Source organism: Mercenaria mercenaria, chromosome 7, assembly GCF_021730395.1.
Source record: "Mercenaria mercenaria strain notata chromosome 7, MADL_Memer_1, whole genome shotgun sequence".
NCBI lineage: Eukaryota > Metazoa > Mollusca > Bivalvia > Venerida > Veneridae > Mercenaria > Mercenaria mercenaria.
In genome coordinates, this window is record NC_069367.1 from 44,167,830 (window position 1) to 44,184,045 (window position 16,216).

At 33.3% G+C, this 16,216-nt stretch overlaps 1 protein-coding gene across 1 annotated transcript in view; it reads right to left on the reverse strand.

The window, feature by feature from the left end:
* The window catches only part of LOC123554262 (uncharacterized), a 31,736-nt gene extending 16,860 nt beyond the window's left edge, over positions 1-14,876 (reverse strand). The window contains exons 1-4 of the mRNA XM_045344275.2: positions 14,571-14,876; positions 12,912-13,439; positions 7,736-7,931; positions 6,792-7,012 (exon numbers count right to left, since the gene is read on the reverse strand). Of these exons, the coding sequence (XP_045200210.2) occupies positions 6,792-7,012; positions 7,736-7,931; positions 12,912-13,439; positions 14,571-14,729 (1,104 nt within the window). The 5' untranslated portion in view covers positions 14,730-14,876. The remainder of the gene's footprint in view (positions 1-6,791; positions 7,013-7,735; positions 7,932-12,911; positions 13,440-14,570) is intronic.
* Positions 14,877-16,216: the final 1,340 nt, after the last annotated feature.

Genomic DNA, 16,216 nt, shown 5'->3' on the forward strand with positions numbered 1-16,216 from the left:
TTCAGTATAACGATGATATTACGATCGTTTGGAATTACGACCATTTAGAAACAGCAAAAACGCAGTGATAGGGGAAGAATTTAAAAATTGTTGATGAGAACCTGAGTCTCATATCAAACGTTCTTGTTCTATTTTCTGTAACAATATAATTGTTCAATGTAACTTATGTTCATTTCACTTTTTCCATTTCAGGTTTGTCACTAAGGGATGATAGACTCATAACCGTGTAGAATTACAAGTAAGAATAAAAGACTACGAGGAAATACAACAATAGCGCAATTTGAAAAAATGCTGCGATTGTTAAAGTCGCACGGTTAACGTAACTGGAGAAATCCAATAAATTGTCGGAATTTAAGAGGACATGTACGTTGAAGTTGATATTTAAAACAGTTGCCCTTGCGTGACTAGCAGAAAAGCGAAAATGTATTTTGGAAACGCATAATTATCAACACAAAGTGAAGACCAAATTATTTCAAAGACATTTTTATGGAGAGTCCAAATTTGCTGATTTTCTAACTGGAAATGGAAATGAACGTTACAAGTTTGCAAAACAATACCGATTTGTATATAAATGTGAAAATTGGCCTAGTGGCGTTAGTACCTGAGTGGTGCCGGCAAATTCTTACAATTCTAATGATGATTGTTTTCTTTACGGGATTGCCTGGGAATGTTCTTGTAATAGTAGTACAAGCTGGAATCAAAAGAAAAACTTCTACCGACTGGTTTGTTACGTTTCTGGCGATATGTGATGTAATGTCACTAGTGTTGTGTGTTCCCATTTATGTCACAATAACAAAGCAATGGTGGCCTAGTATTGGCTCAAATTTCGGGTGTAGATTTCACAACTTTGTTTTACATATGATATTTTCGGCATCAACAGTAATTATAGCATTTATTGGGCTCGACAGGTTGCGGAAGACGAAGTTACAAAGTCAACAGTTCACTCCAACGCAAGCGTTAAAAAGTGCACTTATAACGTTCGGATTAACTGCGATTTTGGGTATAATGGCAGCTTTTTGTACAGGGAATAATAGTCTAGGGTACTGTATTTATGATCCCTCAAGAATGTTACTTCAAAAAATCTTGTATCTAATCATCATAACTCTTACCACTTTGTGCAGTTTTGTAATTTGTTACTCGTACATTCGAATAATGATTATCTTAAAATCTAGGATGAAAATAAGCCCAGCACCAATTACAACAATCGCTCCTACCGAAACTACAACTACTTCCTTCCAGATGGATCATTACGGAATGGCTGTGAGAACAACGAAATTAATGTTCCTTGTAACAGTGGTGTTTATTGTTTCGACAATCATTCCAGCCTTAGCAGTAATCATTTTAACAACAACAAATAACGCCAGAAACAATGCACATGGTAGAATTATGATATTTTTGTTGACAAGACTGTATTTAATCAACAACTGTACCAATCCATATTTTTATATCTGGCTAAATACCGCATTTCGAAGAAGAACTTTGACTATTTTACAGAGTATATCTTCAATGTGTTAAACATGGTAAGTTTATAAACGTATTGAGCGATACAGGATAAAAAATACATTATTTTATTAATTCTTTTTTTTTTGTTCAACAATATGCCCATGCATATAAACAATACTAAATTCGTTAACATTCCCTTCAATGACATATTATTAACGTATGACATTTTTATACATTAGGGATATGATATTTTGATGTATATTTCTTGTCATGCTCCTGTCATGCATCTCAGTCAATAACTTTTAATCAAGGTTATTGCCAGCATAATTGTGTTAATTTTATTTTTACAAGTTCTTCATTTTATCAAAGAATAAGCCATAACGTCGCCAACTAAATTACATATACAATGTATATAACCCCATTGTCTAAGATGACGCACATGCTGTAATTTATTAATGAATGCTAAAATTCATACGCTTTTTCCAAAAAAAATAGTGCATGAAAGAAACATTTCGTTTTATGTCATATTCTCTTCTTATTGATGAATATGGTATGCAAGAAAACGGTTCTACCACTGGTTGAAGGTGCAGGCGGAAATATCTGGCCGTCGGGTAACTGCTTTGCGGTAACACAGCAGAGTCTCGTTCCGTCTAAACAGTTACCCTCGAGTCAGGTATTCCCATCCGCAATTTCAACCTCCGCACTTTCAACCAGTAAAAGAGACATATGATATAAATACAGGCGGGCTCGACTGTATATGCCAGTCACCACAGGTACAGCGATTTGATTCAGTTTGCACTGATTCTCGTTTCGCGCACATGAATTCGGTACATCGACGGGATAAGCCGGATAACCTGCTATTAAACAGCACGGCAAATTTCGGGATATACATGAAAACGTTTAGTCAAAATTGAATGTTTTTGATGTAAAATAACGCTATTTTTTCACCGAAAATTAACGAAATTGACTGAAAAACGCATTGACAACAATGATAATTCCTAAAATCAGTTAGTTCAAATAATTGTACTTTAATCAATATTGAGTAGCAAAGGGTTCCATTACATATTTATGTTTGTGAATAATTGAAAACAATATTTCACACATAATTATTAAATATGTTTATATCAAATACATATCCATCTGCGTTTGTTACTGATATTGTGTATAGTTATGCTTAAAGCTGTGGTGATGTGTTCTCTTAAGGCTTGTGTCCACCTACTAAGTATAATAGACTGTTCGGAGTAGAATTTCAATACAAGCTGCCTGTCATATGTTTATGAGATAAATCTGGTTGATGCTGCTAATGCATGTGATTTATTATTCGTTTTGAAAAACTATAGTTGAATTATTTTTCAAAAAGCCCTTTTATAGTCAATCAGTGGCCGTCCCTGAAGTCACGTGACTGTTGTTCAGTATTCCGTTTTTAGCCGTTACAAGTTTTTGCTGTATATAGATTAGAAAGCTTTTAATGAGCGCATGTAGTATGTTATGTAAAACTATATGACGATGCTTGAAACACGTAGTAACTTTGCTTGCCTATATATGGATTGTCCAGTTCCATTTGTTTCAATTCTTATTTTGCTATTAAATTTTGACGGATGATATTTGTTCGAGTTTACGCCAATATTTGTGTAATTGTGTTCATTTGATATATTTTTCTTTCTAAGATTAAACATACTGTTTTTGATTATTACGCATGTATGTAAAAGTTTATACTGTATTTATAAGTGTTGCCATTACAAATTAACTGTTGATTATATTTGTTGAAGTCAGTCTTTTTGATTCTGTAACTGAAACATGCAGTTCTTAGAACTACCATTTGTCAAACGTAAGCAAGAGCTTTTTATGACCAAAATACATGATTTTGTTAATGCACGTACCTTACGGCAAAGCAGCTTTTTAATTAACTTAATTAATTTCCAATATAATATCTGTTAGGTTGTGTTGTTTCTTTTCAAAACATGAATCTAAATGATTAACTAAACTGTTGTATAAGAGACACTAGTTGCTAAAAATACAATACTGCTTTTTTTCTGAAATCTGGAAAGAAACGATAATAATAAGTTAATACAAAGTACAATATTCATCTGTATCATAATGAGGTACATAATTAGACATTTTCATTCGCTGATTTATCCAAATGAAACATAATTTTAAACGTTGGTAATTAAAATTTCATCTCGCCGTACGTTCCATTTTCAAATGAAAAGATATTGTTGCTAGAAAATCGCTTATTCAAATTTAGTGCAATTGTAAGGTACTACATAAAAGCAAAAGAGTTTTAAAAAAAAAACATTTTATTTCTGGTCGAAGAAAAAATAAAGGCAGATTTTCAACTTCAATCTCTCCCCTACCAAGAAAGCAACAACAACAAAAAAACACACACAAAAACCTCACTCTCAGGAAATTATACTGTTGTAACAATAACGCGGCGATCCATTTTCTGTATTTGTTCATAGCTCGGGCTAGAATCTACTGCCACCTTTCACACGCGAGGTGCGACAGAAGTGTTTCGTGACCGGTAACGCATTAATGTACAGTATTCACAGGGATATTCATTCAGTGATGATGTCGTTATTTATTAATCAAAATGCATCATTTCTGATGTTGATATATTGTTATTCGATGCTTAAAGATGACAGGTGAATGAATGTTTGTTTAAGAAATTAATCACATCTCTGTTGTTTTCATTTGGGCAAAAATGAAATTACGTGTTTGGATTGTGAGGATGAACAATATTGTATTATTCGTGTCCAAATGAAAATCACTAAAACCACGATTCATATCTCATATTTCCATATCATATAACCTTCATTGTTTTCTCTGTATTACTTTTTCCTGATACAGATTTGTACACTTTTAAAGCGTTTTACTTAAAACGACTAAATTATTATTTTACGGTAGATGTTGTATGACAGGAGATCCATGTTGGCTCTATATCGCTCATTAGAGTTTCACTGCTGAAACGTATAATTATTATATAACAAGAAACGTTTTGCCAAATTATTATGAAAATCTGCCAGCTGATTCAGAGGAGAATACTTTAGAACTAATATGTTAAAATTTGACCTGCCCAATTCAGCCACGACTTTTTTTGACAAATCAAAACGGCTTGTAGTAAGTTTAGTAAAGTTTCGCCCAATGAATTTGTCTGTCACAATATTATGGGATCAATGGTTTAAAAGGAGATGGGCCAGTTGTCTCTAACAAGATGATTTTTAAAGTTTCCATCATATGTATATTGAAAGGTAAAAGTGACAGCGCCCCCGACGATGTTTTCTGACGAATCAGAAAAATTCGAACAATCTCGGGGAGGGTCAACAAAGGATCATTTGTGAGAAATTTATTTTAAAACTTTGCAGCATTTTTCTGAGAAGAAGATGTTTAAAGTTTTCAGTATATCGTATAGGTGGCCAAGTTTTTAGACGAAACAAATTTATTAAACTACTGCTGAGATTTACAAAGAAAGTGTGAAAGTATTTCAAAATCGACATAAGATTAAGGATGTCATTTAGATATTTTTTTCTATACTTTCATCGCGTGGCATTAAACCCGACTTCATTTTGCAAAATGAGATGCCATAATTGTATCTCACCGGATTTTTTTGTTGTTGTAAATTTGACCAAGGATGGTTTCCTCCTATTAACTCACGGACAAATTAGGTCATTTTCAAGTAATAAAATACAAGGAGAATTTGAAAAGTATTGGCAACAGTGCAGTATTTTCAGCATTTGTAGGTGCACCCACAAGTGTGGCATATCAGTGGAACAGTATACCTAAAGACCGCTTCCAAAATGCTTTTTCTGAGTGGCTTTTGCAGCTGGATAAGTGTGTACAGTCAAGCGGACAGTACATTTTAGGTCTCACATGGTCATTTCTTGGAACATGACTGAGGTATGGTTAGCCCGCCACTGTTGCCACTACTTTTCAAAAGCTCCATATATACTGAAGCAGCTCATATTCTCGAATTTAATTTTTAACTTTAAACGTTAAAGCACTCGCACACGACCCTAGAAAAATAACATTTTGTTCTGAGTGTTTTATCTATTCAGAGGAGCAGCTGCTACTTAGTTCATCATTGATCTGATATAGTGTGAAAGCCGATCTTCTAAAACAATTTCTATAGTTTGGTTTCAATTTCAGCTAGCGACTTGATGTATGTGAGGCATGTGATGACTATCTGTGATAATAAGTCTCCTATACTTCAAAACCTGAGATGACATTGTACCTACACTGCATGTATTGCTGTTATGTATTATATATATATGTTATAGATTCGTCGTACAATGATGACACGTAAACAAAAAATAAGATAATATGAAAAACGTTTTAGTTTGGAAGGAGGAGCGGAGGATAGAAGATAATACCCTAAATTTGTCGACCATTATCAACAGACTGCAGATTTCTGTTTTTGTATATGTGAAGCGATACTTCTTCCAAAGTTAAATCAATGTATTTTATAAACAAGACTATATCTCAACATTTCAGATTTAACGAAAATTATTTGTATAAACTATTGTTCTTATCACTAATAAATATTGCATAAGCCTAGTAGTTTTGAATAATAAAAAAACTCCCACAATGTCTACAAAGATGCTAATATCCTCACTCAGTACTATATCAATTAAAATTAATTTGGAATTTCTAATATATTTAGATAATATATTTTCGTCACATGAATATGAAAACAAACTTAAAGGTATTCGATGATTCCATGTAAATACCTTATTCCTATTCTATAACTGACGAACTATCTTTTAAACTAAATCCTAATTTTCATAACATGTAAACTAAGCTATCAAAATTAAAATTCAGGGTCGAACTCAAATGAGTATTACCCAAAGCCAAATCCAACAGCATCTAAATTGATCAGCCATATCAAAACCCGGCTGTCGTCACCTTCAGGACGGTTCCGCATATTCCAGAATACGACTACTCCTTTTTGCCTTCAGGACAGTGTGGTTGTGTTTATTGACTTCGAATTAATTGTCCTTTGTTTAAGCTGGTTTGAAACACCACTTAGGATAAACATGATTTTGTGCTAACGTTAGGAAGGTCTTCTACCAAAGTACCAGCTCGTGTCTTAAACACTGTCCATCGGGGTACCACGGTTCTCATACTTCCACTATTCAAGGTGGAAAGTTGTTAAACATTTATATAAATGTGTCCTTAGAAACAACAAAACAAATCGACAAACATCCGAGTAAAAGAATACAGATGTAGTACATGTATATCAATTAACTTATGTTTACAGAATGCACGAAATAGAAGCAAAGAAACAAAGAGAATAAAAGAAGCAAGCCTGGACATACATCACATTTCAAATATGGGACATTTAGAAAACTCACCTGTCTCTTGGTATCTTTATTCAGGTCTAGATCGTATATATAAATTTTCCTCCCTGGAAAAAATTCTTGAACTGATGCAACAAGTTGTGTAACTTGTTTAACAGTTGTCTCCCTTACTGCTGTTACAAAGGGTGGGAACTCGTGATCATCGTCATGCCGAAGAGCATCACGGCGTGCGTTTTCATTCATCTGTCGAACTTGCATCGGATTTAACCTTTTGCCTGTAATATGCAATTATAAGACATACAAGGCTGGTGCTTACACTAACTTACTTTACTGCGATCGAATGCTCGAAGCTGAGCGGTTAAGACTTCTAATCACTTGCCCCTCACCGATGTGGGTTCGAGTCGCACTCGGGGCGTTGAATTCTTCATGTGAGGAAGCCATCCAGCTGGCTTACGGAAGGTCGGTGGCTCTCCTTAGGTGCTCGCCCGTGATGAAATAATGCACGGAGGGGCACCTGGGGTAGTCCTCCACTATCGAAGCTAGAAAGTCGCCATATGACCTATAATTTTGTCGGTGCGACTTTAAACCCAACAAAACAAAAAAAGATGTGTAGGTCAAATATAATTATTATGTATTCAGTCAGTAAAACAAAGTTTTTATCATTTTAAACTTTCGTTACTGGCTTACAGTGAGAAATGTAACAACGTAGACTGCCAAAGAAATAAAAAGATATTATATATTTAATTAAATAGGAAGATCCATTGAGCATGGAATGCAAAAATGATAGCACACTCAGCTCAATTGTCTCTGTAGCAAAAATGCATTTTAACATGTTTAAGAATCGTTGTTTTATTCATAGGATTATTTCCTAGGAAACATATTCATTTAAATATAAAAACAAAACCGTCTGCTTATTCATTAGGAGTAAATTTGATAGATTTCGTGGTTGCATGTAGGAGTCCGTTGCGAATACTAATGATTTAACAGTATTTACGTACCAACATTATTTACGGCAAACTTAAATTCTTCTTTCTTTTGAAACACTGGTTGTACTTCTGGAACTTTAATATTGCCAGCATTAATTGTGTCACCACCAGCAATGTTAGGTTGATGATTTTGCTGTATATTCATCATTTTATTGTCTTCTTCAACTTTTTTCTTTTCTACTTCTTCTGCAGCTTCGTGAATTGCTTCCTGAAAAAAATTGGTATTTAAAAATGAATCAATACATACTTAATATTATGCGTGTATGCAGGTGTTTTATTTCAAAAGTAGAATTATATTTTGTTGAAGTATTTTAGGTTATGCTTCATGAAACATTTCTTATAAAGAATCTGTCTACAGACGGACTAATCTTGAGTATGTAGATTGTTATTGCAGAAATGAATAAAGTACAAATTAAAAGCCATTATAAATAATTCAATATGTATGCGAAAAGATGAATCTTAGTTAAGGTAATCCTACACGTTTGATAAACCGGAAGTAATGGCGTAATGTCATTTATCCGGATAACGTAGAGTATAGCCTGGATTCATCGTCATTGTAAGAATTTATGGCAACCAGTGAATAAATATATTGCATAGGCAACGTTACTACCTTTATAAAGTTAAAACATATAGCACGTTAAATAATTCCAATAATGTCTTAGAATCAGCTTGAAATGTACGGATCACTTTAATCATGGGCAAATATCTCAAAAACAAGGACACGGACTTTATGTTACCATATAAATGGCCATATCTTTATCAACGAAGAAGTTTTATTTACAATCTGCGTTGAAGAAAAAAGAAATATGCCCGAAAATGTTATGAAAATTGTGGTTTCCCATAGACTTCCATTGTAAAAGCTTACACTGGACCAAACTAGCAAGTAATCAAGCACACGACCCTATCTTTTTTATTTGCTGAATGTTCTAAGTATATTGTGAAGTTTTGAACAATCAGGATTTAATCAAATTCTACATTGTAGAAAACATTTTGATCCGAATGTGCAGAACTACTTTAATGTGATTTAGAAATAATTGGTAAAAGTACTGAAAACGGTGCAAAAAAAAAACAGGGATAAATATCCAACAGGGAAAGCCACGTTCCAAAAACGCAGCCTCTCCAAACGTTAACCCAGCACGCGGTCGCTCACAAGACCAACACAAACACACACACACACACAAACACACTAGAACAAAACGAACAAATAAAGGAACACAATGGGGCACACAATAGAACAAAACGAACAAATAAAGGAACAAATGGGGCACTGCCTTGCAACGGTCAGTGGCAAAACCACCACTGGTGAGTTTAAACCAGTTTATGGTGCGCTTAACCTCACTCTTACCCCAACTATGTTTCAAAGTCACGGGAAAGTGTAAATACAAGTTATCCTCGCCAGGTGAAATCCTAACATACGCGATTGTAACAGAATGCATGTTATGTAAAACATATCTGAATGCTGTTTAAAATCATTCTTAATCTGTCTATAATAATGACAGTGAGAAGAGTATCACTTTTATTTACGAAAATAATAAACGACGAGCAAATAGCTAACAGAAAACGTTATTCTTTAACGTATGAGGGGTGTGCTTAAAGTTTCTTTAAAAAGCCCAATAACTTTGTTAAAGTTAAATAGATATATTACATTTCAAGTCTGAAAAGGAGCTAAAAACTTTAAACGACCAGCAAATGGTAGTCTTAAACTGGTCAATGGTTAAACTATTTCTGATAACCTGAGGAAGACTATTCCACAAGCACACACCTCTGTACAAGAATGACCTTTTACCAAAACTTTGGGCAGTGCATAACGTCCATTGTCATGGATGTAGAAACTAAAAGAGGTATCCGGGACAGGAATAGCAGTCATATTTGACCTGGTACAGCGACTATGAACTACACTAAGTGGAATTAAATTCTCACCAAGATAAACTGGAGCAGTAACCATTTTAATTTTAAAGACATGACAGAGTGTAGTCTGGTCCACTCTTTTTGAGACTGGCAACTAGTTCAAGTATTTGAAGTGGTCCAAAGCAATGTGAGACCTGCTATCTACATTCAAAATAAAACGAATAAGTTTACTCTGGGTAGGCTGGAGTCTGTTTATTTTAATTTTGAGTTAAACTTGGGTACCAAAAAGTCGATCAGATGTGCAAGATGCATTAATAAAAAATCGTGTTTAACCTTTAAAGTTAATATCATATACAGGTTCGTTACATGACTTATTATATAAATTGTCTGTCCATAGTTAGGGCGGTTGAAAAAGTAGGATTAGATAAAAACTTTAAGAAGACAAATATGAACATGATTTTGCTGTTACGAATACAATTAAACACATATAAAATGGCTTAAAGGTCAATAGTCGAATTTATTGACTCTCAGTCCTTGGGACCTCGGATTATAGTTTTGACTTTACATACCATTCAATTAGTGTAAAACTTATCTCAATGCTGTATATAAACTTTCAGAGTAATGTCGAATGTATTTTGCCATCGTAAAGCTGTGAAAAGCACACACTTGGCTTTATCAAAAGCGACACTGTAGTTTCATTATTTCTAAGCAAAATCTGTTCATTATATCCGAATTTTCTTATAAACGTATAACAAAAAATTCCTTATAAACAGTTTTCGTATAACTAACTGATATGCATACCTGTTCAAGATATGATCATGAGTTTAATGATGAAAACCTTATCTTTCTATGAAGTTATGGTGTTTATATCAAAACTTTTAGAATTCCCCTCGTATCATTATTACCTACTTATATATAAATATATATCGGGAAGCTTTACAATCAATATTGCGATGGTAACTTAGTATCATGTATATATATATATAGTGCAGTGATAATAGGTGCCTTGTCTGTAAGATATTTACCATTGACCAAAAACATGAACATTTGATGTCCATTTTGTAATATCAATATTAACAATGAAATGTCAATTTAAGATTTATTTTAGTGCCGGTAGATTCTTGGTCACGTGAGTATTTGCATAATCAACGGTGGATAACATCTGTATAAGATAGATCTTTATATAAGATGGAACTTAGATGATAGAAAAGTCGAAAAAAACAACCTGAAATCGAAAGTTAAATGACACGCTTATTTGGTACCATTTGGTCACAAATATAATTTAATAGAATTTAAGCCATCCAATCTTGTGTATAACATAATTGTCAAGTTATCACCCCATGTCTACTATTTCCGATTAGGCCGTAGATATATTATCTTTGTTTATCCGCTGATTTCTTAACATAGAAATATCAACTTAAGAAATGAAATTCATCATAAGCCATTATTATTGTTAAGCATGAAAAATTTGGAAAACACAAATTAAAATAAATTGCAAGCAGATTTTATTTTACAAAGATTATTTCTATGGGTTTTAGCACGAAAACCAGTAATAATTTCCGCCTAAAATAATGGTTCAAATGTGAGTGTCGGGTAACTCCAACGCGTACTGGCATCAACGTAAGGTGAAATAAATCACATGACAAACCAGTTTGTCTTCCTAACACGTTCTTCAGAGTTTCCGAAATATACCGCGAAAGCGGCTATAGTGCATTTTCGTATTGCCCGACAAAACATCTTTAACTATTACAGAGGTATTTTAACTGTAGAATTGAAAATGGAAGTTCCGTTACAACTGAGACTAATGAAAAATGAGAAGGTAGAAAAGTTCAAATACAGATGGCTGCATTCTTTCCCTTTTTCAAACTCATCCCAAAATGCAGCAAAATGAAGAACAACAGACAACTGAAAAAATACCAGTCTGACCAAAATATCGTCAACTTTAATTTGTGAAGATTTCATAACAGTCGGTTGAAAATCGGCAGGTGGCGCATTTTACCTTACCTGTGACTAAATATTGCAATACTGGTGATATCTACTCAAGTTTTTCACTCGGGGAAAAATATTTTGATCATACACGAAAACATATATATTTTCTGCATGGATGTCGCCGGCAGATTAGTCAGCTGTAAATATCTATGGTAAACAAGTGAACGTTATTATAAATGAAAGGAAATGAAATGTTACTTTTAGAAAAGCACGAATGAATATTAACAATGATAATCTAGTATCAGCAAATACTTGCTTCTCCTAAGTTCATATACATCTATAATAACAAGTTTGCACGATCATTTACAAATGTCTAATTTACTGACTGCATCAATATAGAAATATATTTATTTGTTTAATACTAGATAGTAATGTTTTGTCACCGATAGAAATCCAGATATAACGGTAAACATTTATATATTTCTTTTACATTTCGTTTCGAAAGGGTCATACATTCTACGAATGCAGAGTTCCGAAAACAAAACCCTGCCGCAGTGTAAACATGTATAGTGTATAGAAAATGACTGTCTGGGGCCGTATTCATAAAGCATCTTAAGTATAATTATAAGAAATTGATTATTTACTTAAGTATTACTTAGGTTAGAAATTTATTTTACTTAAGTATATTTGTTATTCATAAAACAACTTAATAAGTAATTCTTGTTTTTTATTGTGGACGAAAACATTAAAAAAAAACAACATTAATTTCAGACAGATACAACATGCACAATTATGTTTAAAGTGTTTTTATCTGAAAACAACACTTTAATCGTACTCACCACGCTATTTTATTTTCTGACTTAAGTCATTTCTTACGTATCTTAAGTTTTAAGCTGTTTTATGACTAGAACTTAAGTTTTTACCTAGACTTAAGTTGAAATCACCACAAACTTAAGTAAAATCTTAAACTTAAGTCAAAACTTATACTTAAGATGCTTTATGAATACGGCCCCAGGTGCGCCTGTGATATGACATTTTTAATGTATATATTTTGCAACCATTATAATCCTAACCCTAACCTTTAGTCAGTATATTATGCATATTATACAATAAATGCGTGCGGACATTTAAAACATGCGTATTTTTGCCGAACGCTCCGATGGTAATGATTTTGTGACATGCAGAGAACGACTGCACTAGAGCTGTAATGAAAAACATCGATAGAAAATAGACTAAGTAAAATAAACACCAAGGACAAAACAATCTCTCTTAGGAACATAGTCGGGCCACGCTTTTTGGAACGGTCTTCAGTCAATAACATGGAATGAAAGGGTACTTATAACGAACCAGACCACGTTACTAAAAATGGGTTAACTAAAATGCTTAAAGTCTACTGTTTCTTATTACAAACCTTAAAGGCTTCTGCGAGGCGTTCTTCTATTTCTTTCTCAACTTCTAGTTCTTCCCTTTCCTTCTCCATGTCTTCTTCTTCTTCAAACATTCCGTAGTCTATTTTCTCATCAGCATCATCTGCAGCAGCGTTTACCTCATTTTGTGAGACCAGATCATCATTTCTTATTTTCTCATCCATATCAAAGTCTCTAAATACTTCGCCGTTGTCGTCTGGAAACAACTGTTGTTTGTCGTTCGTGTTTATATTCTCTTCGTCCTGTTCGACTTTGTTTAAACCTACTTTATAGTCTCTGAAAACATCTACGTTTTCTTTTTTAACTTTGTTCATTTTTTCGTCTTGTTGTTTTTTAAATTCTTCAAATACTTTGTTAATTTCTTGTTTAACACGTTTGTTTATCTCGTCCCTTTGCTCTGCCTCATCAATAGCATCGTTTTTATTGTGTTCATTTGGATTTGAACCGGTTTGTTTGTTTCTTTGTTTCAGCTCGTCAGCCCAGTAATCAGATTCGACATTGGATGTGGATGCCTAAATTTTACATGATAATATCATTTAATAAACGCAGCAGTATACTGACCATCAATACAAAATAACAGCAACTGTTTGAGCGGACAACGGAAGAAGGATTTTATACAATTATCGACTTTTTCATATTTATCAACCCAAAAAAAGTTATATTCACCAAGCCGAAGTCGAGGTGAATATAACTTTTTGAGGGTTGATAAATACTGATATCAACCTATGAAAAAGTCAATAATTGTTTTATTACATGAATAGATGTATAGTCAGGTTTGTTATTACAATTGTATTCTTATTATATTGGACGATGGAAATTGGAAAGATTGCCGCCTATTTTTAAACCAAATTGGGTTGATACTGGCTTTCCAAGCACCTACTTCGATCTATTTTTATATCGTACTATTTATAACCCAAGATAAGTTGATATGATATGTACTCATTACTTTTCGAACCGTTTTCAGCCAATCAGAGAAACAATAGAATGCAGTCATGTAATAAAGCAATATATCACTTAACTCGGAACAACGTCGTCAATCGTCATACTTTTCCAATATATTATTTAAAAGATATGATGCAAAGTAATATTATAACCACTTTGTACACATAAATCCCAATATTCGCAAAATGGCGGAACTTTTATGACTTTATGAATGTTAAAGAAGAGCTGATATTGACATTGTTCCCCAGTCTAAATGTTGTAAGAACGGTACAATCGATCGTTCGATACTGTTCTTTATTTTGACGACAACATGACGTATAATCCGGTATTACTATGTATGCAGCGAGATTTAATATACAAAATACATTGACGTTCTTATTTCCTTGAGAAATGTTGAAGCCAGTCGGCATCTCTGAGAAGTTATTCTAAAATATATTTCTCCTCTGATCATGTCATCATTAGTAGTAGAAAGAAATACCATTGTCTTTCTATAGTATTAACATGTTATCCGCTAATAAGTAACAGAGTACACTGCAAAACTGTGTCCAACTAGTTTACATGGCATGTGTGACAAATTCATTTGACTTTCCTTTTGATATATGGAATATATAATGTACGGATCAAAAGAATTACAACATATTTGACAACATTTGAAACAATTTTACATTTGTGAGTTTTAAATTCCTTTTGAATCGACTTACCTTTTGATATACGGAATATATAATGTACGCGATCACAAGAAATACAGCATATTTGACCACGTTTGACATAGTAAGTTTCCTCATTCGTGCGACTGGTAATATGTGTGTTCCGAGTTCCACTGTATCACTGTAATAACCACGTGTTCGTTTCCTCTGCATTCTTTCCGTGGATAAAAATTATTTTATTCTTATTTCTTTGTAATTATAAAAGACATCGTTGAGCAAAAACTGCGAGAAGTTATGGTATTGGACTTAAGTTCGATTCTGTGTTTGTTTTCTACGTTTGTTCTAAAGATTTAACGTGGCATGATGAAAGGGCAACAGCTGGTTATAATTATTGCTAAGCGGCTAATAATTCCTCTCTATTCTCCCTACCATATTCATCAATTTATAGATAATAATTGAACGGTTTGCATAAAATCGGACATTACAGTGTAACACAAGTGTATAAAATGACAAAAAAATAACATGAAACCTCGTGCGCTGTTATTAACAAACAATTTATACCCCGAATAAATATAAACGAAAGGTCATCTAAAATAAAGAAAATTAAACATGGATCTAACAATGACATAAAATGGCAACATTTTTATTTCTGAAAATGGCTCTTTTAGAAAAGACTAATTAATAGAAACGTACCTCGGGGATTCATGTAAAACCTTGAAAGTATTACAGAAACAGATATATGAAGTGTCAGATTTGTTCCTTTAAACACGATTGATAATGGAAGAAAAATCTTAATGGTAAAAAGCTCATTTGTTAATTACTTTTTGTACAGGTATGTAAGGACATATAGGCAAGTTTTCTTTAACAAAAATTGGTTTAAGCTGTATATGTCTTGGTCAAACTCATGTTCACTGGCGTATACTGCGGTGTTTTGATAACTTAGGTAGTTAGGTAGATGAGTAACGTTCTGTTCGACTATCCATGAACACTGTCACAAAACTGGACATAAGTCTTAACCCGGGAACAGGCGTGCCAAAGCGACGATATCGATCAAACAACCACACCCACGAAAAAGGACTTGAGTTACAGCTAGGGTACAGCAGTCTCTTTGTGGCATAAGTATGACACGGGACAGCATTTTGCTGAAGTAGAAAATACTATATTGACATCAGATTTTTGTAATTTTTTCTACAGGATCATTCGAAAATTTATGAATGTCCTATTACCATACCCAATGGGTATTTTTTAAATTATTTATAACTTGAAAAGTATTACCTTATATTAAAAGTGAATTAAAGAAAAACAATGTTTTGGATTTTGGATCAGTTAACTGTTTAATACTGTATAAAATAAAGTATGAACTTTTGACTGAACAGTGTTATCATGGCTTTGTTAAAAACAGAACTTCTGTAGTCTACAATATATATAGGAAAGGTGGAATTTATAATTCCTTTATATCATGCCTATACTACAACAAGTAGATTAAAAAACTGATTTATGATTTTACACAGGACGTTGTGTAAATTTAATCGTGATATTCTTTGAATATATGCTCCTATTGTGTACCAAGTAATAGATATGCATAATGAGACCCAGTAATATGATAGCAAAGTTAAATCACATCAATGTAGCAGCTGCTGTTATGTCCATCGATTTTGATCTTACCTGCTTCACTCGCAAAATAAGTGCACACCCAATAT